Source organism: Physeter macrocephalus, chromosome 12 (assembly GCF_002837175.3).
Source record: "Physeter macrocephalus isolate SW-GA chromosome 12, ASM283717v5, whole genome shotgun sequence".
Lineage (NCBI taxonomy): Eukaryota > Metazoa > Chordata > Mammalia > Artiodactyla > Physeteridae > Physeter > Physeter macrocephalus.
Genome location: NC_041225.1, coordinates 13,059,359 through 13,083,240, shown reverse-complemented (window position 1 = coordinate 13,083,240; position 23,882 = coordinate 13,059,359). Strand labels below are relative to the sequence as shown.

At 44.9% G+C, this 23,882-nt stretch overlaps 2 protein-coding genes across 7 annotated transcripts in view; both read left to right on the top strand.

The window, feature by feature from the left end:
* Nucleotides 1-7,880, top strand: part of TTL (tubulin tyrosine ligase) — a 38,918-nt gene extending 31,038 nt beyond the window's left edge. For 3 of the 5 annotated variants that reach the window (XM_007109586.4, XM_055088883.1, XM_007109590.4), the window contains one exon: nt 4,414-7,880. In XM_007109586.4, the coding sequence (XP_007109648.1) occupies nt 4,414-4,528 (115 nt within the window). In that variant the 3' untranslated portion in view covers nt 4,529-7,880. The remainder of the gene's footprint in view (nt 1-4,413) is intronic. The other 2 variants (XR_003682256.2, XR_003682254.2) reach the window with 2 other exon arrangements.
* Nucleotides 7,881-15,710: 7,830 nt separating this feature from the next.
* The window catches only part of POLR1B (RNA polymerase I subunit B), a 34,952-nt gene continuing 26,780 nt past the window's right edge, over nt 15,711-23,882 (top strand). Inside the window, exons 1-4 of one of the 2 annotated variants that reach the window (XM_055088877.1) lie at nt 15,711-16,335; nt 20,164-20,331; nt 20,583-20,729; nt 21,937-22,069. In XM_055088877.1, the coding sequence (XP_054944852.1) occupies nt 16,105-16,335; nt 20,164-20,331; nt 20,583-20,729; nt 21,937-22,069 (679 nt within the window). In that variant the 5' untranslated portion in view covers nt 15,711-16,104. The remainder of the gene's footprint in view (nt 16,336-20,163; nt 20,332-20,582; nt 20,730-21,936; nt 22,070-23,882) is intronic. The other variant, XM_055088878.1, reaches the window with a different exon arrangement.

Genomic DNA, 23,882 nt, shown 5'->3' with positions numbered 1-23,882 from the left:
TCCCCTGCATCGGCAGGCGGACTCTCAACCACTGCGCCACCAGGGAAGCCCCATCTTCGCTTTTGCAGAGCCTGTGAACTGGGTCTCCGCTCCTGCTCTTCCCCCAGTGGAGTCCGTTCTCCCCTGTGCAGCCAGAGCGATAAACGGAAACCAGGCCCTGCTGTTCTCTAGCCTTGCCGCTGCGCCTGGGACCGAAACCTGACTCCCCTTCACCTGCACGGCTACTGCCCCGCCTACCTGCCCAGCCTCACCCAGAGCATGTTTCCCTGATGACGCTTGCCTGCTGTGGGGCCTTTGGCTTGCTCTTACCCTCCCCCGCAACCCAGTCTTACCAAGGCTGCAATTATACTCCAATAAAGATGTTAGAAAAAAAAAAATGGCACCTCCAGGAAGCCTTCCCTGAATAATCCCACCTTCTTTAAAAAATTTATTTTGCTGAAGTAGAGTTGATTTACAATGTTGTGTTAATTTCTGCTGTACAGCAAAGTGATTCAGTTCTACATATATAGACATTCTTTTTCAGATTCTTTTCCATGACGGTTTATCACAGGATACTGAATATAGTTCCCTGTGCTCTACAGTAGGACCTTGTGGTTTATGCATTCTGTATATACCAGTTTGCATCTGCTAACCCCAAACTCCCAATCCATCCCTCCCTCCCCCCCTCCCCTTGGCAACCACAAGCCTTGAACAATCCTACCTTTGATTTTCTCCAGCCAGAGGCTTTGTAGTTTACTTCTGTACACTAATTGCCATCAAATCAACCCATTTTTGTCTTCTTTACAGAATGTGTGCACCGTGAGGGCAGTAGCCTTGTTTTTCTTGTTGTCCTTGGCGTCCCAGCACCTAGCACCGTGCCTGGCACATCCTAGTCTGCAAATAGTAGTTGGATGGACATAGTGTGTGTTCCTGGTTAACACTCTTACTCACCTGACTCCGTAATCGCTTAGGTTTTATTTACATAGAGACATCTTTCTATCTTCCTAATACTCCCTAATGACATTGGTGCTTCAGTGCAAGAACTTATTTATCATTAGGCCCAAACTTACACATCAGCCAGGATGGGGTTTCAGGGAGCAGGGAGGTTTTGTTTGCTTACTGTGAAGAGCTTTGGGAATGTTTAAAGACAAGGATGCCATCATGTCTTGATGGTGAATCAAGGACCAGAATCTAAAATGCAGTCAGGCATTCAAGTATACAAGGTAAGAAAGTAATAAAATAATCCCACTGTCTTGTAGGCAAAAGTGATTCTGTTTCAGTTCATTCCTTTTCTCCAGGGTTGCTCTTTGATTCCAAGTGTAAATTATCCTAGGTCAAGATACAGATAATCTGGTGCAGGCCCTCATAACTGAACACTTTCCCTAGAGGTTGGACCCTTTATTTACCATTGCTCTTAAGGGCTTTGGCTCCAGGGTGGACCTCCAGTCTCTGGATTGGAAAAGGTGAATCTGCCTCTTTTGTTCCGCGTAAGGATCGAAGGCCGGGGAGGGCAGAGAAACAGCAACTTCTTAGTTCATTTGGAGTGTCGAGTAATGGCTGTGACCTCTTTCCCCAACAGTAGCACCCACCCACCTGGTGGAAACTCACCTGCTCTCCGAGGTGCTTTGCAGGATCGGGTCATGCTGGAGCCCAACAGAGGCCTCTGGTGATAAACCCCTGGGCATCAGGGTTCACTGTCTTCTCTGGGCTCCGTCTCACCAGCTCCCACGCAGCCACTCACTGTCTGTTGGATTCCCTTCGTTCGGAGTCCTGATGCGAGCGGTGGGGTCCAGGGAAAGAGCGGGGATTTTAGGAACATGTAAAAATGAGTGTCCTCAAGGAGTCCACTGGAGGACGGAGACGGACACTGCCCAGTTAGTGGTGATTTTGGGAACCATACTGCCTTACGGTTGCTGTAATAGAAAAGAAACAGAGTCCATCTTTTTTTTTTTTTTTTTTTGGCCGAGCCTCATGGATTGTGGGATCTTAGTTCCCCGACTAGGTATTGAACCCAGGCCCTCGGCGGTGAAAGCGTGGAGTCCCAACCACTGGACCACTGGGAAAGTCCCTCAGATTCTGTCTTTTAGGTGCATGATTTTGAGTGGGGAGTGTTCTTGGGTCCTTGCTTCCTAAAGGACGAACGGGGGGAGAGGGTCGATGGAGATGATGACATGACGGCGTAGTCAAAGGAAAGTCTTTTTTTTTTTTTTTTTAATAAATGTATTTATTTACTTTTGGCTGCGTTGGGTCTTCGTTGCGGTGCGCGGGCTTCTCATTGCAGTGGCTTCTCTCGTTGCGGAGCACGGGCTCTTGGTGCACAGGCTTCAGTAGTTGTGGCACGCGGGCTCCGTAGTTGTGGCTCGCAGGCTCAGTAGTTGTGGCGCATGGGCTCAGTTGTTCCGCGGCACGTGGGATCCTCCCGGACCGGGGCTCGAACCCGTGTCCCCTGCGTTGGCGGGTGGATTCTTAACCGCTGCGCCACCAGGGAAGCCCCGGGAAGTCTTTATTCAGGAACCACAGTTTCCATTGCTGTGTACATGTTAAAATAGGACTTACTCATCTTGCTGTATGAAAACGAGCAGGATGTTCAAAGGCCCACTCTTGCCTGTATGTCAGGTACCTCCTGCACCAGAAATACGGAAGGTATGAGTTGACCAGGTTGAAGCTGCGTCGCCCCCCCTCCCCCCAGCACCCCCTTTGGAAACTGCCTTCCCGATGTGGCTAACAACAAGCATCACAAAACACCAAACACGGTGTATTTTGACGGTTGTGGCTCTTGGTGACTTGCCGAGTCCCAGGTTTAGTAGCCGCTATCACTCCCTTGCAGGCCTCCTGGTCACTAGCCCTTCAGAAGTGGGAGGTTGAGTGGCGTGGCCACACCAAACTGTTGAAAATGGGACTTGATTCATAGACAGAAGGGGCAGAGGCTGGGGGATGGGGGAGAGGGGAGAGAAGGAAGAACAGACATCCAGCAGGAAAGATGAAGGTCAGCTGGCAGTTAGGACTTCCTGACACAGACAGTGGAAGCATGGCCTTGCATGAGCTTTCTTCCCAGAGGGCCTTACAAGGGCTTAGAACATACAAGTCCCAGCTTCAAGGGCGGTAGAAGGGGATGGGGGGTGGGAGAAAGTTTCTGTGATGGGGAGGTTGATAGCAGAGATTTGCCATTGCATCAGGAGGGATGGGAATTCGGTCGTGAAGATTTCCTACCTGATGGAGATTGGGACATTAGCATCTTCTGGAAATCAGGGCAGTAAAGCCCTCTGTTCCAATAGGTCGAGCTGGCCTGGGCTCCTACCCTTGGCTCCAGCCACCTGGATTCCAAATGTGTCTTGAGTGAGTTGGGAAGGCACATCAGGCCTAGAGCATCACCCCAAATGAGGGTTTCCTCTTTGGACCATATGTCTCTGGTTTTTCCCTGGGTTAGAGACAGTCCCGAGAGAGCTGGCTCCGGGCCCTCATGTGCTGCCCTGTGAAAGGGGCGAAAGTCCTATAGGCAATAAGTGAGTGGGGAGCTAGAGGGCCTCATCGCTTCTCTGAAGAGACTGGATGGGAGGTTTTCCTCCTTAGCTTTTCGGCTATGGTGGTTCCATTGCCTCTGGCTGAAGTCCAGACCCCTGCACGTGGCATCAGAACCCTGCATGGCCTGGCCCCTGTCTTGTCCCTAGCCTCGCACTGCGATGGCCCAGTTCCCCAGATGCCCTGAGTTCTCTCTCCTCAGTGGGTACCACTCCTTGCATCTGCACTGCTCCTCTTGTCTCTCTCCCAAGTCTCTCTTCCTCCCTCCCCTCCTGTCTCTCCGCATCTCTCCCTCGTTCTTTGTGTCTGGCTCCGCCTCCTTCATCCTGTTTCCTATCCCATCATCCATTCTCTGTCCGACGTGATTCCCTCTTCGGGTCTCGGCTGAGCTGTCACTCCGGGGAGTCTTTCCTGAAGGCCCCTCAGCCACACTGCGTGGGCACTTTCCCTGGGGAGAGCCTGCGCCTCCAGGTGTCCCCCCCCCCCCCACCGCAGCCAGCCAAGACGGCCCCCGTTCTCTTTGGAATTGCCTGTCTTCCCTGCAGTTCAAGTCAGAGCAGGAGTCGTCTTGTCTGTTCACCTGCAAGACCTTCCAGAAATGCCTCCAGGTGTCCCCCCCCCCCACCGCAGACAGCCAAGACGGCCCCCGTTCTCTTTGGAATTGCCTGTCTTCCCTGCAGTTCAAGTCAGAGCAGGAGTCGTCTTGTCTGTTCACCTGCAAGACCTTCCAGAAATATCTGTTGAGTGGCTGCTTTCTCTTCCTGCAGTACCTCCTGCAGGATTCGTATGGTCAGCAGACGCCAGTCTTAGAAACGTGAGGTGGAATTTCTAGGGCAGATCCCGGTGAAAAAGCGTTGACTTTTCGCTTGCACTTTGATGAGCAACCTCAGTAATAGCTCTTTGAACCCGTTTCAGGAAGCTCTACGCGGAGCTGTGCCAGGGCATTGTGGACATAGCCATCGCCAGCCTCTTCCCGCCCCCCGACTCGGAGCAGCAGCCGTCGCAGCCGGCCGCCTTCATCAAGCTGTGACCGAGGGAGGTGCTCGAAGATGCCTCGGAAGAAGCACGAGGGGGCCCTGCCCCAGGGGAAGGAGAAGTGTCCGAGTTGCTCGTCATCAAACCAAACAGGAGGAGGAGAGACAACCCACAGAGACGTGCTGGAAGAAGAAAAGGCAGCTTCCCCGAGGAGTGGTTGTTTGCCCAGGGGTTCCCAGCTGGAGCTCTGGGCACTGCTACTGAGATTCGAAAACTGCAGCAAATTTCGCCAATGGGAGAGCAGAATATTCTTCTGAGGGGCAAAAACAGGGATGTGCTTATTTTACGTTCTCATCCTTTGAAAAATCTGATTTTTATCCTAAGGTAGTGCTGTGAGCAGCGCCTCTCCTGCCCGGGGTGGCAGCCGTTGGATCTGGTTGGTGTCTGTCCACCTGCTGCATTAGTGCCTTAGCTCTGTGCCCAGCTACAGCCTCCTGTCTGGGGCAGGAGCGGGATGTGAGAGCACTTGGGAGGTCGCCAGTGTGTACCCCGCTAGTCCCACAGGCATCTGGACAAGCGCGCACTGACCGTCCTGGGTGCTGGGCTCTGCGGACGCTGCCTCGCCATCAGGGGGTTTGCTCGTCCTGGTCCTGATGGCATCTGGCTGGTCACTGGCCAGGGTTGGCGTGGGCTGGGCACCAAACAGCAAATGCTGCTCTCAGTCTGCTCTCTGCATGTTTTAGAAACCTAGCAGCAAGTTTGCTGCAAACCCATAAGCATCCAATAAGCATCCAATAAGCATGAGAGGGGAAAAAACATAACATCCTGCTTTACTTAATAGTTGCGTGGGGGGGAGTCTTTGAAATATGATTCTCAGTTCTCTTTGTTTTAACCAGAATTCTACATGCCCTTTGGCCAAGCTCCCTTTCCTTCTGTTTTTTTGGGGGTTTAACTTTTGTAAAAGCCCTTCTAGGGGTCGGGAGAGGGTAGAATTCCCCTCCCCTCCACCCCAGGGGGCTCCTCCCCATTCTGTTTTTTTTTTTTTTTTTTTTCTTCTAGCACCTTCTGTGGGAGCTGGACAGGCAGGTTTTGTTCCAGGGAAGATTTTCCGTCCGCTGTGCCTCTCGACATCACGGAGAGGCTGTGAATCAGTGTGTGTCTCGCCTGAGTGGGAGAGTCTCTTAAAATGGGGAAGATGTGGTTTCAGAGCTGCACTCAGCATCTCTTAAGTCAGCAGAGGTTAACGGTGTCCCGTTAGATGTAGTCTCTACTCACAGGTGGGACGAATTTTCTGCAGACTTCCCAGGAGGCCATGTCACTAGCGAGAGGAAGCCCCATATGCCGTCTGTGTCCAGCGTAAGATCAGTGAACGGTGCGCTGGGAATCACAGCAGACCCACTGAACAGGCTCCCTCCTCCCCAGGGCGCGGCGGGGTCTTCCCTCTGGCACGTGTGTGCTCCGTTATTCGTCTCTACTTGGCACCGGAAAAGAGTTCTGCAGCCAGGGGAGACTTTTTTTTTTTTTACAAAGAAGAAAAAGCAACACCTCAAACATGATGAGATGTGGGAGCTTACAGTGAAAAAAGGAATCACGATGGAAATGATTCAATGGATGCAGCAGTGCGTGTGGGATGTGAAAGTGTTACGTCCGGGCTGAAGTGGAGGAAGGGCCAGCGGGCTCGGCCCTGCCGGGTGTTTGGAATTACAAAATAAACGTGCGGGCGGTTACCCAGAATATATAGATAATGAAGTTTCCATCCAGAGCAAAATAAGACAGTGTGAAGGGAACTGTGAAGGCCCAGCACAGCTGATGGGTTGGTGCTGGGGGCTTCTGGGCAGATCATGGTGAGGTGCACACCTACGCAGAAAGCGTAGGGTGATGGGGAAAGCGTGGAGGTTTTTGTAGTGCTGTCACATGCGAACGCAGATTTGTAATGATCTTTTGGACCTGAATTGCAGGGACATTCGAGAATTTTCTCTTACGGTGTCTCTTACGGTGACAGAGCTAAGAATACAGGTGTAGGAAGTCTGTGGATCTTGATGGATTTTCTAAGAAACCTGAATCAATAGCAATATATGTGAGGGAAGGAGGGCTTTAAAGAGAAAATTCTGCTTCGTTCCTCGCATGGTTTCAAATAAGTATCTATTTTATGCATTTATTTCTGATCAGGTGGAATGGTTGGCTCAGAACTGTTCCATATCCTTCCATGATATCCTTGACACAGGTGGTCGTGCCTCGCCCCCAGTCAGTCTTCCTACCTGTAATCTGTGTTCGTGTCTCCAGTTGCCGGGGAAGGAGGTGGTGTTTTTGGAGGCGTCGATTCTGAGCTTGACTCTGTCATTGGCTGCACAGCATCAGAGGAGCCCGTGAACCTCTCTGTGCCTTAGTTTCTTATCTCATGGAAGAGCTTGTTGCCTGACCCAGGGACTACCTCAAGGGCATTTAGTGAGGACACATGAGATTAGGAAGGCTGGAGAACCTCTAGTACCAAGGTTCTCAATGCTGGCTATCTGCTGGAATCACTTGGGAAGCTTTTAAAAGAATGTTGGTGTCCACACCTTCCCCCTCCCTCACCCCTGACCCATTAAGTCAGAACCTCAGGCATCAGCATGCTTTGAGATGCCTTGAACCACTGATTGAGAAGGAAGGACAAACACATTATTACCTTGGAAGAATCAGATAAGGTTTAGGGCTTTTAAAAAAAATTCCTTTTAGAAGGCTAGGCATTCCTTTAAGAATGACCGGATGCTGATGTGATACAGCGAGTGCCGTCCAAGCAGGTTTTTCTTTGCTCCCCATCACAGCCGTTGGAAACTCAGCTGTGCTTTCATCTACTTAAACAGTTTGTGAAGCCTTGTCAGCAAATGTAAACAGACATGAATTTATAAATCTGCTAAATATGTGTTAAGATTATAAATGGATTATTGAGAGAAAATCCCCTTCCCTCCCTCTGGACTCCCGTGGTAACTATAAACTCCACTTCCCCAGGACGTGGAAGTGCCTCAGTGTCTGTCTGATGCAGTGGAGCAGGTGCTGGTGGACTTACCAGCTGACGTGATGTTTCACGAATGCCTCAGGGTGACCATCCCAGACTTGGGACATCTAGTAGTGCTGGAAATGGATGGGATCTGCAGGACCCGCAGGCAGCAGTGATGCTACAGAGGGTGTTGCCATTAAGAATTGAGGTCGTGTCAAGCAGGGGTGCATCCAGCCCTGCTGTGGGTGGTGGGGACTCTGCCAGAGAAGACTAGATGCCAGAGTGGGTCCCCACAGCACATGGGTACCATGGAGAAAACTATCTGATCCTGGACACAGAATCTGTACCTAAGAGGAAATGACTTCTGAAACAAGGCGATTTTATGAATGTTTAAAATGCCTGGAGCATTAAAGGAATCATATTTCAAGCATTTCTTTGCCCTTGGTTCTGTCATCTTATTGTGAGTGTTGACTGTCCTAGGATATCACTGGTTATTTGAATGCATGATTCTGTTACCCAGAGGTAGGCATACTTTTTCTATAAAGGGCCAGGTAGTAAATATTCTAGGCTTTGCAAGCCAAACTGGTTCTCCTTTGCATATTCTTCTTTTTTTCCCCCAACTCTTAAAAAATATTAAAACAAAGCCAAAAATACTTAGCACACAGGCCATACCAAAACAAGCACATATGTGGCTATTGTTTGCTGACCCCAGAATGGTACTCGATACGTAAGCCAGCAGATTGTCCTTTGAAACTGGGATGAGTTGCTCTAGGGTGAAGCATTGAAACAATTTCAGCTGCCAAAATCCAGTCCATCATGTCTCACATGTCATGTGTATTGTCTGAATTATGCTGCAGATTGTGAGGTGAGACCCCCTGGTTGTGAAGGAGTTATGTGTGCCTTAAACATGGAGGTAGATGGGCTTCTGAAGTGAGGTTCCTTCCCCAAATAGCTAGAAGTTCAAGAAGTCCTTACTAAGACTTCACTAAGGACTTCTATGTAAGTCCCCGTCTTAGGGCTTATTTTATGTGACCTGTCTCAGAGCGCGCCCAGTGTGAGCAGCCTTTTCCCGAGGTGCGTTTGTTAAAAATAATCAGCAGCAATTGTTTAACATCTCAACTTACTGAGATGGCTTTAGCAGCTGGAACAAAGAAGCTGCTGACCAAAAAATTTAGAAGGGAAAGATGGGGAATGAGATGTCCATAAAACATTTTGAAAAGTTTCAACATATTCCTAAAAATGGGGAAGGCCACACATAGGTGTAGGGCTGCGTACCTGCCCAGGGGAGACCTGAATTCCCTCAGCTTTCACCTCTGTCTGACTAGGAAGATCTGCACAAGCAGGAAGTGAAGACTAAGGCAGAGCTGTAAACTGCCTGAGCATGAAGGCATGCCCAACACACACACACGTAGACACACACACACACAGTCCTGTGACAAAGACTGGGAGATGTACTGGTTCTAAGCATTTGAGGAAATCTCCGTTCAATCATTAGTTGACCACTAAGCTAACTGAGCAGAGACTTCAGTGGCCACACACTAAAGAATACAAGCTTTACAGAATTAGTTCAGAAAAGTCACTAAATAAAGAACAACAACAAGAAACCCTGGAGAGGGAAGAGTGTCTGGTTTCCAAAGTCCCATCATATTATTAAAAATTTCCAATTTTCTACACAAATTATTGGGACATGCAAAGAAAAAAGAAAGTATGGCCCATAGAAGGAACAGTCAATAGAAACCATACCTGAAGAAGCCCAGGCATTGGACTCACTACATAAAGACTATAATTCGGCTGTTTAAAATATGTTGAAAGAACTAAAGGAGACAGAATGATGTGTCACCAGAGAGACAATATCATTAAAGAGAGAAATTGTTTTTTAAATAGAACAAAGAAATTTTGGCATTGAAAAGTATGATAATGCAAATGAAAAATTCAGTAGAGGTGTTCAAAAGCAGGTTTGAGCTTGCAAAAGAAGGAATCAGTGAATCTGAATTCAATTGAGATCATCCAGTCTGAGGAACAGAAAGAAAAATGAATGAATAAAAAAATGAACAGAACTCCAGAAACATGTATGTACACCAACATATACGTAACAGGAATCCTAAAAGAAAGGAGGGAGAGCGAAGGGGACGGAAAACAAATTGGAAGGAGTAGTGGTCAAAAACTTTCCCACTTTGATGCAAACCATTAAAATGCATCCAAGAGGTTCAATAAACTAAGTAGGATACATTCAAAGAGATCCACACCAAGACACATTAACCACTAAGAAAATAACTTTAAATATATAGTAAAAAGGACACGGGAACTAAAATGTTACACTAGAAAATATATATTTAACAAGAAAAGGCAGTAGTGAAGGGATGGGGAGGTAATAAGGCATTTACAAAGCAAATAGCACAATGCAGACACAAATCCTACCTTATCAGTAATTTCATTTAAATGTAAATGAATTAAACACTCCAATCAAAAGGCAGAGATTGGCAACATGGATCAAAGAAAAAAAACAAAACCATGATCAAACTCTATGCTATCTACAAGAGACACACTTTGATTCAAAGACACAAACAGGTGAAAGTAAAAGGATGGGAAAAAATATACCATGCAAGCAGTAACTCAAAGAGAGCTTAGGTGGCCATACTAATATTAGACAAAATAGGCTTTAAGAAAAAAAATTATTACAGGCAAAGAAAGACACTTTATAATGATAAAAAGATCAATCCATCAGGAGATATAACAATTATAAACAAATGCACCTAGCAACAGAGTCCCAAGATACATGAAGCAAAAACTGGCAGAACTAAAGAGAGAAATAGACATCAACAGTAATAACTGGAGCTTTCAATTTTCCATTTTCAATAATGGATAGATGATCAACAAGAACACAGAAAACAATGTAAACCAACTAGATCTAACAAATATCTATAGAACACTCCACCCAACAATAGCAAAATATACATTTTTCTGAAGTGCACATGGAACTTTCTCAGGAATAAACCATATGCTACACCATAAAGCCTCAGTGAATTAAAAATGATTGGAATCAAACTACATATGTTCTGTGAACACAATGAAATAAAACGAGAAATCATTAACAAATCTGGGAAAATCACAAGTATGTGGAAGTTAAAAATGCCAAAGGAAATAAGTCACAAGGGAAATTAGAAAGTACTTTGAGAGAGATGAAAATGAAAACACAACAGGGCTTCCCTGGTGGGACAGTGGTTAAGAATCCATCTGCCAATGCAGGGGAGACGGGTTTGAGCCCTGGTCCGGGAAGATCCCACATGCCGTGGAGCAACTAAGCCCGTGCGCCACAACTACTGAGCCTGCGCTCTAGAGCCCGTGAGCCAAAACTACTGAAGCCCACGTGCCGCAACTACTGAAGCCACCGCAACAGAAGGCCGCGCACTGCAACGAAGAGCAGACCCTGCTCGCCACAACTAGAGAAAGCCCACGTGCAGCAACGAAGACCCAAGGCAGCCAAAAATAAATAACTACTGAGCCCGCGTGCTGCAACTACTAAAGCCCGTGTGCCTAGAGCCCGTGCTCTGCAACAAGAGAAGACACTGCAATGAGAAGCCCGCCCACTGCAACGAAGAGTAGCCCCCACTCACCGCAACTAGAGAAAGCCTGCATGCAGCAATGCAGACCTAACACAGCCAAAAAATAAATAAATAAATAAAAAAGAAAGAAAACACAACTTACCAAAACTTACGGAAAGCAGTTAAAGCCATGCCTAAAGGAAAATTTATGTCTTTAAATGACTATATTGTGAAAAGATCTCAAACCAGTAACCTAACCTTCCACCTTAAGAAACTAGAAAAAGAAGAACAAGCTAAATCCAAAGTAAGTAGAAAGAAAGAATACAGATTAGAGTGGAAATAAATGAAATAGAGAATAGAAAAACAATAGATAAGATCAATGAGACCAAAAGTTGGCGCTTTGAAAGATCAACAAAATTGACTAACTGACCAAGAAAAAAATAAGAAATGAAAGAGGGACATTACTACAGCACAAATAGAAAGGATTGTGGGGGAACCCGATGAACAGTAATATGCCAACAAATTAGATAACTTATATGAAATGGGCACATTCCTAGAAAGACACAAAACTGATGAAACTAACTCAAGAAGATAAACTCTGAATAGACCTAACAGGAGATTGAATTAATAATAAATAATATTTTCACAGGGAAAAGCCCAGGACCAGAGAGCTTCACTGGTGAATTCTACCAAATGTTTAAAGAGGAATTAACACCAATCGTTCACAAACTCTTCCAAAATATAGAAGAGGAGGGGACACCTTCCAACTCATCCTATAAGGTCACTATTAATACTTTAATACCAAAACTAGACAAAGACATCACAAGAAAAGCAAGCAACAGACCAATATCTCTTAGGAATAGAAATGAAAAAATCTTCAACAAAATACTAACAAACCAAATCCAGCAACATATAAAAAGGATTATAGATCTTCCTTGACTTATGATGGGTTATGTCCCAGTAAACCCACTGTAAGTTGAAAATACCATAAGTCAAAAATGCATTTAATACACCTGACCTACCAAACATCATAGCTTAGCCTAGTCTACTTTAAATGCACTCAGAACACTTACATTGTCCTACAGTTGGGCAAAATCATCTAACACAAAGCCTATTTTATAATAAAGTGCTGACTATCTCATGTAATTTATTCAATACTGTAGTGAGAGTGAAAAATGGAATGGCTGTCTGGGTATAGAATGGTTATAAGAGTATTGGTTGTTTACCCTTGTGATCGCTTGGCTGACTGAGAGCTTCAGCTCACTACTGCTCCCCGGTATCATGAGAGACTACCATACTTCATATCCCTATCCCGAGAAAAGATCAAAATTCAAAGTTTGAAGTAAGTTTTCCAATGAATGTGTATCACTTTTGCACCACTGTAAAGTTGAAAAATCATAAGTCGAACCATTATGAGTTGGGGACTGTCTGTATATACTATTGTATACACCATGATCAAGTAGGATCTATCCTAAAAAGTCTACATTCGTTTAACACACAAAATTCAATCAATATAATCATTTTTTATAGAACAAAAGATAAAAGCCACATGATCGTATCAATATACACAGAAAAAGCATTTGACAAAACAACACTTTCTTTGTAAAAACACTCAAAAAACTAGGAATGAAATGGGAACTTCCTCAATTTGATAAAAGCCATCTTTGGAAAAACCCACAGCCTACATCATATGTAGTGGTGGAAGACTGAAAGCTTTCTCCCTAAAATCAAGCATAAAACAAAGATCTAATCTTGCCACTTCTATTCAACATTGGATTAAGGGTTCAAAAGGAAGGAAGAAAGGGAGGGAGGAAGGAAAGAAGGAAGGGCATCTAGATTGGAAAGGAAGAAATATAACTATCTCTTTTTGCATATGATGACCTAACATACAGAAAATCCTAAGAAATCCACAAAACCTATTAGATCTAATAAATGAGTTCACACAAGATTGCCAGAAACAAGATCAATATACAAAACTCAATTGTATTTCTAGACCCTACAAATGAGCAATTTGAAAATTAAATGAAGAAAACAATTCCATTTACATCAACATCAAAAAGAATTAAATAGGAGTAAATTCAACAAAAGAAGTTCATTTGTACACCAAAAACTACAAAACATCTTTGAAAGAAATTAAAGAACACCCAAATAAATGGCAAGACGTCCCATGTTCATAGGTTGGAAGATAATTATTGTTAAGATGAATATAGACCCTAGATTGATCTACAGATTGAATATAATCCCTATCAAATAGCTCAGCTGCCTTTTTTGCAGAAATTGACAAGCCAACCCTAAAATTCATACGGAAATACAAAGGATCAGCAATAGCCAAAGCAACCTAGAAAAAGAAGAACAGAGTTGGAGGTCTTACACTTCTGTTGTCAAAATTTATTACAGGGCTTCCCTGGTGGCGCAGTGGTTGAGAATCCGCCTGCCGATGCAGGGGACACAGGTTCGTGCCCCGGTCCGGGAAGATCCCACATGCCGCGGAGCGGCTGGGCCCGTGAGCCATGGCCGCTGAGCCTGCGCGTTCGGAGCCTGTACTCTGCGACGGGAGAGGCCACAACAGCGAGAGGCCCGCATACCGCAAAAAAAAAAAAAAAAAAAAAATTAAAATTTATTACAAAGCTATATTAACCAAGATTGTATGGTATTGGTATAAGAATAGACATACACATCAAGGCAATAGAACTGAGAGTCCAGAAATGAACCATCATATTTATGATCAATTGATTTTTGACAAGGTGCTAAGACGGTTCAATGGGAGAAAGAATAGTCTTTTCAACGAATGGTGCTAGAACTAAATATTCACATGCAAAGGAATGAAGTTGGATGTCTTTCTCACACCGTATACAAAAACTAACTCAAGATGGGTCAAAGGCCTAAATGTAAGAGTTGCAGCTAAAAAAACAAAAACAAAAAAAACCACAACTCAGAAGACAGCATAGCTGTAAACCTTCATGATCTTGGATTAGGCAATGATTTCTTAGATATCAAAAGCACAAGCAACAAAAGGAGAAAAATAAACTAGACCATCAATATTAAAAACTTTTGTGTTTCAAAGGACACAACCAGGGAAGTAAAAGATAACCCACAAAATGGGAAAAAATATCTGCAAATCATATATCTGATAAGTAGTATAGAAATAATACAAAGAAGTATGACAACTCAACAATAAAAAAGACGACCCAATTTTAAAATGGACCAACTATCTAAACAGACATTTCTCCATTGAAAATATACAAATGGTCAATAAACACATGAAAATATGCTCAATATCACTAGTCATTAGAGAAACACAGAAATCACAATTAGATACTACTTCACATGTACTAGGGTGGATATAATTTTTAAAAAACAGAGAATAACAAATACTGGTGAGGACATGGAGAAACTGGAATCCTCATACATTGCTAGAGGGAATGTAAACTTGTACAGCTGCTTTTGGAAAAATTTGGCAGTACCTCAAAAAGTTAAACATGGAGTTACCGTATGTCCCAGAAATTCCACTCCTGGCTGTAATACCTAAGAGAATTGAAAACATATGTCCATACAAAAACTTGTGCATGGATATTTCTAGCAGCATTACTCATAATAGCCAAAGGTGGAAACAACCAAAATGTCCATCAACCGGTGAATAGATAAACAAAATATGTATCCATACAATGGATTCTTATTCAGCGGTGAAAGGAATGAAGTACGGATACATGCTAAAACATGGATGAACCTTAAAAGCAGTGGAGAGATAGTAAGGATGGTCGACGCTTTTTGTGTTCTGAAGGGGAGAATTCCTGTGGTAACTGAAGAGGGACAAGAGATCAGTGAGCTGTTTTTTTGTTTTAACAGCTTTTCCAGCAAGTTTGTATGCTGATGGAAATGACTGCTCCTGCCATCATCCCTGCATTCTCCTGCCCTCCAGGAGACCCTGACCGAGGGAGAGGGAATGAAGGAAGAGTTTTCCCTAAAAGAAGCAGACGTTGTAAAGGGACAGAAGGCAGAATTTAGGTCACAGCTGCACGGATCTTGGGAGATTTGATGATATCAACATAAGACAGAAACAGAAGATAACTTTTTTAAAGTGATATAAGAGGAATTCCCTGGCGGTCCAGTGGTTAGGACTCAGGGCTTTCACTGCCAGGCCGTTTCAATTCCTGGTCCGGGAACTGAGATCCTGCAAGCCACACGGCATGGGATGGGGGTGGGGGAGCGATAGAGGAGTGAAAATTACCAGCTGACCCAGGTAAAGGTGAAACTGGGGAAGGAGGACACTTTTGGGAGTGGTGAATTAATTCATTAATTGTGGTGATGGCTTCATGGGTGTATAAATAGGTCAAAACTTATCAACGTGCACTTTAAATGTGTGTAGTTTATTGCATGTCAATTATACCTCAGTACAGAATAGAGCTGTGACACACACACACATACACACCAAAGATGAAGTTTAAAGACAGCTGCAGGCAGTCCCTGATAAAATCCGTATTGTGGGGAGATAAGTACTTCATAGGACTTACAGATCCTCAAAGGATCTTAAAGCTGGAAGGCCCCTCGGACACCCGCCTTCCCACACCGCCGGCCCGCCCCGGCCCCGCCCAGCTCAAGACTCCCAGTCCAGACGACGCGGGGAGCGGGTAGAGAGGACGGACCACCGCTTGACCGTCTCAGTGATGAGCCTTCGACTTCAGAGCTGGGTAGAGAGCAGTCAGTTTGGTGCCCGACTGCTTTTTCCCTGAAGCCAAGACTCCGGCTGGGTGTCACCCCAAGGGTCTGCATCAGCACTGGATCGCAAAGCGGTCAAGGGAAGAGAGGGAAATCTTTGAACACCGCTCTCGGCCGGCCCTCATAGCACGAATGAGAGCCAAAGAGGTCACACGTGGAATTGCCCGTGGAGCGGATTCCCGCCTTTGGCGTCTCGCGGAAGGGGGATATGGGAGGGGGCGGTGGAAGAGAGGAGGCCGGACGAGTCCGCCACGCTCCGACTCTGCACAGGTTTAAACTGGCCCATTCGCTCCACGGTATTGGTTTCAAGTCGACCCCGTAAAATCGGAGGACCCAGGGCCGGAGGAACAAGAGGAACTACATTTCCCAGCAAGCCGAAGGCGCCCGGCGCCGGCCATGCTTTCCGGCGCGTGTGGAGCCGTGGCTGGCATCCGGTGTGCAGGCGGACTCATGGATCCCGGCGGCCGGTGGCGGCACCTACCCAGCGGGCCCAGCCTAAAGCACTTGACCGACCCCTCTTACGGGGTCCCGCGGGAGCAGCAAAAGCCAGCGTTGCAGGAGCTGACGCGGGCGCATGTCGAGTCCTTCAACTACGCTGTGCGCGAGGGGCTCAGCCACGCGGTGCAGGTGAGCGCGGCGTCTTCAGGCGAACCCAGGCTCCCCTCAGCTCTGGGTTCGCCTGCGCCCCTAGCCCCTGCTCCAGGCGGGCGGAGGAGAGGGGCCCGGCGAGGGTAGGGGTGGGGGGCTTGTGAGGCGTTGGAGGAGGGCCGGGGGAGAGGTGATTGAGGCTCGGGGCCTGGGAGGGGGAGATCCAGGAGGCGGGGGGAATGGGGCACAGGCCACGGGCAGGGGTCCCAGAGAGAGGGCTGGGACGTCGCAGTATAATTTCAAATAGTTGTAACTCCTTGACCGTGCTAGGCTCAGCGCGGGTCTGTGTTAAGGAAGGTATCAGTGAGGCATAAAAGCGAGGTTCAGTAGGAACCATTTGGTCCACAGGAAGTGATTGGTACCATCATTACGTAGCATTTGCTGCACATTAAAGCGATTGGTGTAGAGGGTGATGGTACCAGAGTTCAGGTGAAGATGATGAGGGGAGGGTCTCATTTAGTAAGCATCCCCATGTCTCCAGGCACTGGGCTCTAAGGGTGAGGGAGAGGCAGGCCTGTAAGAGACAGTTCTTGCTTGGCATCATGTTTTGGGTGGAGGAGGTGGAGCTGTGAAGGCAGTCGGTGCCGGTACACTTGAGCACTGCTCTGACGAGGGGCGGCCGCATGGTACTCCGGGAGCACAGAGGAGGTCCAGCTAGTCCAGGTGTGTGAGAAGGGGCAGGATCACACGAATTAAAGAGGAAAGTGCGCTCCCCCCAGAGGAAGTGAAGGAGCAGAGCTCAAGGGGGACTCTACCCTGTGCTTTTGTTGGGTAGGGCTTGCATTGTGGGAGGGGTGGAGAGAATGTGGAGAGCTGTGCCAGTCTCTGATGCTTGAACTCTATTCCGCAAATAATATGGAGCCATTGAGGCTTCTTTGAAGTTTAATTATTCCTTGACCTGTTTGCAGAAGACAAGATATTTTTGTCTGATGGGAAATAATAATTTCTATCATGCCTGGACTCATTGTATCATGTCTATGAGAAAAATTATACGTCTACTTAAAAGTTAATTGGCCCTGGGGTTTATGAAAACAATGAAAAAGAGCCCAGTGTTGAGATGATCAAGGAAGGTTTGACCTACAATGATGGAGCACATGTACATAAGAGATTTTTATGGATAATATGTAGACCAGCAGTTCTCAAACTTTTTGGTCCCAGGACCCCTTTCCACTCAAAATTCTTGAGCGATTCCCAAAGAGCTTTTGTTTACTCTATTAGAAACTTAAATTGAGAAATCTTAAAAATACTCATTCATTGAAAAATAGACCAATTTTATATTAACTCTTTTTATAAAAAATATTTTCTAAAGCAAAAATGAAATTAGTAGATGAATGATACTTTTGTGTATCTTTTTAACGTTTGGCTTATTAGAAGACAGCGGGATTCTCACCTCTGCTTGTATAGTCAATCTCTTTTGATATGTTGTTTTGGTTGAAATACATGAAGAAAATCTGACCCAGATAATGACGCTGCAATTTAGTTTTTGAAAATGTTGTTCCATAAAGCACAGTAAGGTAAATGACTAATGTTTACAAAACCAAGGGGAAAATAGCCTTCATCAGATCTTGTTTTGCCCAGTTTCTTTGGAGTAGATTCCTCCATCTGTGAGTGCAAGTTGATGTCTGTCACATTTGTGAATTGCCTACTTGCTAAAGTTTGTTTGTAACCCCCAAATCAGTACTCACCAACATCTGCAGGGACAAAAAATTTGAGTTGCCCATTGTACAGCCATCCCAACTCAGGTCCAGTAAGGCGACACTCTTGTTTTCTTGTTTCAAGTTCTTATTGAAAATAATGAGATAGTAGGCGAGATACGCTCATTTTTTTCCAGCAGATTCAGTGTTTTTTTCAAAGTTTCTTCCGTTTTTCACATTCTTATGTTTTTTTTTGTTGGTGATGTTGCTGTTTAAAACGGCCATCATGCGTAGTGCTGAAGTGCTGTGTAATGTTCCTAAGTGTGAGAAGGCTGTGATGTGCCTTCAGAGAAAATGTATATTAGATAACCTTTGTTCAGTCATGAGTTAGTGCTGATGGCTGTGAGTTCAGTGTTAATGAACCACGGTATGTATTAAATAAGATGTTCTTAAGTAGAAACACACATAAAGGGAATTCCCTGGTGGTCCAGTGGGTAAGACTCTGCGCTCCCAATGCAGGGGGCCCAGGTTCAATCCCTGGTCGCGGAACTAGATCCCACATGCCTGCTGCAACTAAAGATCCCGCATGCTGCAACTAAACATGCTGCATGCAACAAAGATCCCGGGTGCCGCAGCTAAGAGCCGGTGCAGCCAAAATAAATAAATAAATAAATGTTTTTTTTTTAAAAAGAAACCCACATAAAGCAAGGTTATGTATTGATCAGTTGATGAAATGCTGTGATCAGAGACTGGCAGGAACCTAACTTTGTATTTCCCCTGAGAACAGAGGTTCAGAATTCACTGATTCAGTGCTTGTGGTGACTTTATGGACCATAACTATCTTGAATAATGAGAATTGGCTGTGTTGAGATATAGATAGTGCAGCAAATGGCTGGAGAAAGTGAATCTTCTAATCTCCTTTTGTAAACTAATGCTCTATCCTGAAATAGGAAATATGTTAAATTTTTATTTTAGAATAAAATACTGAATTCTAAAGTACCAGCTTTAGATAAAATTTTAAAGTTTAGAAAAGGTCAGTTGAACTCACGTGAGGTGGAAGACCCTCCCTCATATTCTTAGCTCCATTTTTTTTTTAACATCTTTATTGGAGTATAATTGCTTCTTAGCTCCATTTTTGGCATTCTTGCTATTTTAGCACTAAGGCCAGGAGGTTGTTCAGAGTTAATACGTAGGAGAACTCAGTGATGCCCCTTCCTCAGTTCAGCAGCGCTCCTCCCAGGGAGTGGTACAAAGAAGCAACTGCTGTGGAAGGGGAAGAACCAGCATGACCATCACCAACCCCTTGCATGGCTCTGGCTTCAGTATGAGGCCACCGTGGAATGAAATGTACAAAGACCAGCCTAAAGAATGGCATTATTAGAGTGTCTGTTGCTAAATCAGGAGGGTGTGTCCATATCCTTGCTCTGTTAGCAGGAGTCCCATTTGTCTTGCTATGCATGCAGAGGGTACAAGGTAAGAATGGGAGGGGTGGGGGAGAAATTAGGAGTTTGAGATTAACATATACACACTACTATATATAAAACAGGTAGGGCTTCCCTGGTGGCGCAGTGGTTGAGAATCCGCCTGCCGATGCAGGGGACACGGGTTCGTGCCCCGGTCCGGGAAGATCCCCTGCGCGTCCGGAGCCTGTGCTCCGCAACGGGAGAGGCCACAACAGTGAGAGGCCCGCGTACCACAAAAAAAAAGAAAAAAAAAAATAGGTAAACAACAAGGACCTACTGTATAGCACAGGGAACTAACTATACTCGATATCTTAAACTATAATGGAAAAGAATCTGAAAAAGAATAGGTGTGTGCGTGTGCGTGTGCGTGTGTGTGTGTGTGTGTGTGTGTGTGTGTGTGTGTATTATATATAAGAATAGAGAAGTCAAGCACTTGGTTCAGAGAACAGCTTTGTTCTGTACACAGCTGTATCCCTAGAACCTACTACAGAATCGGATGTGTAGTAGACAGTCAAAAAAAATCTTGTTAATGCATTACAGTTTTAGGTACTTAGGATATGAACAGACTGGATGTAGCTTTAGCTGTTTTTCAGATGTGTCACATTAGCATTTTAGCCATCAATGCTTATAGAACACATGGGATTTGAAAGAGTCTTAGAGAAAAAATACCTTGGAAATGCAAGCCGTTAACAGTGTGAATTGTGTTTCAGGCCATCCCTCCCTTTGAATTTGCTTTCAAAGATGAGCGGATCTCTCTTACTATTGTGGATGCTGTCATCAGTCCACCCACAGTTCCAAAAGGGAGCATCTGTAAAGAGCTCAATGTTTATCCAGCAGAATGCCGGGGCCGAAGGAGCACCTACCGGGGAAAGCTGACAGTGAGTACAAGAGACAGTGTATGACTTGCACACTGTACATTTTTGAGAATAAGCCTGGTGCCTAATACAGTTTATACCAGAATTCTACTTTCTTAGCGCTGTCATCCAAGAGATCCCATCTTTTAAATCTAAAGCATAAAATCATTTAGTTTATGGTCTTCTGCCTTAATCTTTTCAAATACTCATTCTTGGAGATCTGGATATTTCCTTTTTTACTAAATAATTTTTTTTTCTCTCTTGTTTTCATTTAGGCTGATATCAGCTGGGCAGTGAATGGAATCTCAAAAGGAATCATTAAACAGTTTCTTGGCTATGTTCCCATCATGGTGAAATCCAAGCTTTGCAACTTATACAACCTTCCTCCAAAAGCCCTCATCCAGCACCACGAGGAAGCAGAGGTACCTACAGGGGTCCCATGCAGTAAAAGGCCAGGTGACAGTAGAAAGCGCCCGAGCTGGGAGTGAGAGGACAGGAAGCTTGTCGGGAGTGGGGGAGGGGCGTCCGGATTTCTTTCTCTGCTTCAGTCTCTGGATAGGTAACGTGGGGCATTGATGTTTTGTCTGCACACTGCACAGGCCTCATAATGAGTCTCAGATGAGACAATGTATGAAAAAAAACCACTCCAGTTAGAGAATATTATTATTATGGGGAAAGAATTGGTAGGTTTTTCCTACCAACTGATACATATTTAGATATGTATTTATTTTTTTTAAAGCTGTCTTAACCCACATATCTGTCTCAAATGTCTGCTTTACCCACAGTCAGATTCTGTGGACGTATTAAATGCTTTATATACCTTCCATTCAAGCCCTGTTAGGTGGCTTTGCAGTATTAAGTTGAAGTAATCAAGACATGCAGACTCTGCTTATAACAGGGGGGCTGTGCTGTGTGGTGGGAAGAGGGTTTTGGTGGTGGGTCTGGGTTTGACACCCAGCTGTTCCCGCTTACCAGTCCCGCACCTTTGGGAAATTTAATCTCCCTGAGCCTCAGTTTTCTCTTCTGAAAATGGGCATATAGCTCTCTCTCATGATGGGATTAAATGTTATGCTGACATAGAGCACTCAGCGTGATATGCCTGCTTCACAGTAGCTCCTTATTTATTACAGAAATGTTCTATTAACTTATTAAAAATTAAATATTAAAAATATTTTCCTATTTAGCTAATCCAAATTTCTGGTTTCCAGAGCTTTCATACAGTCAAAAGTTTTTTGACTTATTCAAGAAACCATACTTGTCTGGAAGCTAAACGATTACTGTTTTCATCTTTAGGCTTCTCTTTGGAGTAACTTGTTTTTGTTTGTTAACGTCATTTGAAGACTGCAGTCATTTTAGGGACAGAAAGGCAGGTTAAGTCCAGGTCTGGTAGAAGAAAGTGCTATGATTTTCTTCCATAGTTTTCTCCCAAGTCTCTACAACCTTTTTAATGTACTTAAGAAGACTTAATAAAGTCTGCAGTTTCCAAGGGATGCACAGTTCCTCTTGCCCTAGTTCACCTCTTCTGCACATCTGTTTAGGAATGAGGGTGGTGACTGCAGTTGGTCAGTTTCATGTTTATGGGTAGTTATATATCTTTGTTTAACAAATTTTAATTCATCTCTTTGGCAGGAAATGGGAGGCTATTTTATAATCAATGGCATCGAAAAAGTCATCCGAATGTTGATTATGCCTCGCAGAAATTTCCCCATCGCAATGGTAAGACCAAAATGGAAAAGCAGAGGGCCTGGCTATACTCAGTATGGTAAGTTGTAGTGATTTTTTGGAATGTTCTTTTAGAGAAATTTAAGCTATTTTATTGGGTCGGCCAAAAGGTTCGTTCGTTTTTTTCCGTAAGATGGCTCTAATAGCAGTTAGTTGTCTTTAACTTCATTCGAAACAGTTTTGTTAGATTGTATGTGACAGCTGTCATATCAGCGTGCATTTAAAAAAAGACTTATCAAAATTAGTGAATTTTTGCATAGCCATTTTAATATTGAAGATGGAAGGAAAAAAGCAACATTTTTCAGCATATTATGTTTTATTATTTCAAGAAAGGTAAAAATGCAACTGAAACGCAAAAAAAATTTCGTGCGGTGTGTGGAGAAGGTGCCATGACTGATCGAACCTGTCAAAAGTGCTTTGCAAAGTTTTGTGCTGGAGATTTCTCTGGACGATGCTCCACGGTTGGGTAGACCAGTTGAAGTTGATAGCATTCAAATCGAGACATTAATTGAGAAAAATCAACGTTATAGGACTTCCCTGGTGGCGCAGTGGTTAAGAATCCACCTGCCAATGGAGGGGACACGGGTTCGAGCCCTGGTCCGGGAAGATCCCACATGCCGCGCAGCAACTAAGCCCGTGCGCCACAACTACTGAGCCTGCGCTCTGGACCCCGCGAGCCACAGCTACCGAGCCCACGTGCCACAACTACTGAAGCCCGTGCGCCTAGAGCCTGTGCTCTGCAACAAGAGAAGCCACCGCAATGAGAAGGCCACGCACCGCAACGAAGAGTAGCCCCCACTCGCTGCAACTAGAGAAAGCCTGCACACAGCAACAAAGACCCAAGGCAGCCAAAAATTAATAAATAAAATAAATAAATTTTAAAAAATCAACATTATACCACGCGGGAGAGAGCCAACATACTCAAAATATCCAAATCAAGCGTTGAAAATCATTTGCATCAGCTTGGTTATGTGAATCGGTTTGATGTTTGGGTTCCACGTAAGTTAAGCGAAAAAAACTTTCTTAATCTTATTTCTGCATGCGATTCTCTACTGAAATGTAATGAAAACGTTCCATTTTTAAAACAAACTGTGATGGGCGATGAAAAGTGGATACTGTACAATAATGTGGAACAGAAGAGATCATGGGGCACGTGAAATCAATCACCACCAACCACACCAAAGGCCGGTCTTCATCCAAAGAAGGTGATGTCGTGTATATGGTGGGATTGGAAGGGAGTCCTCTATTATGAGCTCCTTCCGGAAAACCAAACGATTGACTCCAACAAGTACTGCTCCCAGTTAGACCAACTGAAAGTGGCACTCGACAAAAAGCGTCTGGAATTAGTTAACAGAAAACACATAGTCTTCCATCAGGATAATGCGAGGCCGCATGTTTCTTTGATGACCGTGCAAAACTGTTATAGCTTGTCTGGGAAGTTCTAATTCACCCTCCGTATTCACCAGACATTGCTCCTTTGGATTGCCATTTATTTAGGTCTTTACAAAATTCTCTTTTTTTTTTTTTTTTTTTTTATAGATTTTTTATTTTATTTATTTATTTTTGGCTGCGTTGGGTCTTTGTTGCTGTGCACGGGCTTTTTCTAGTTGTGGCGGGCGGGGGCTACTCTTCGTTGCAGCGTATGGCTTCTCATTGCAGTGGCTTCTCTTGTTGCGGAGCATGGGCTCTAGGCACGCAGCCTTCAGTAGTTGTAGCACGTGGGCTCGGTAGTTGTGGCTCGCGGGGTCCAGAGCGCAGGCTCAGTAGTTGTGGCACAGGGGCTTAGTTGCTCCGCGGCATGTGGGATCTTCCCGGACCAGGGCTCAAACCCGTGTTCCCTGCATTGGCAGGTG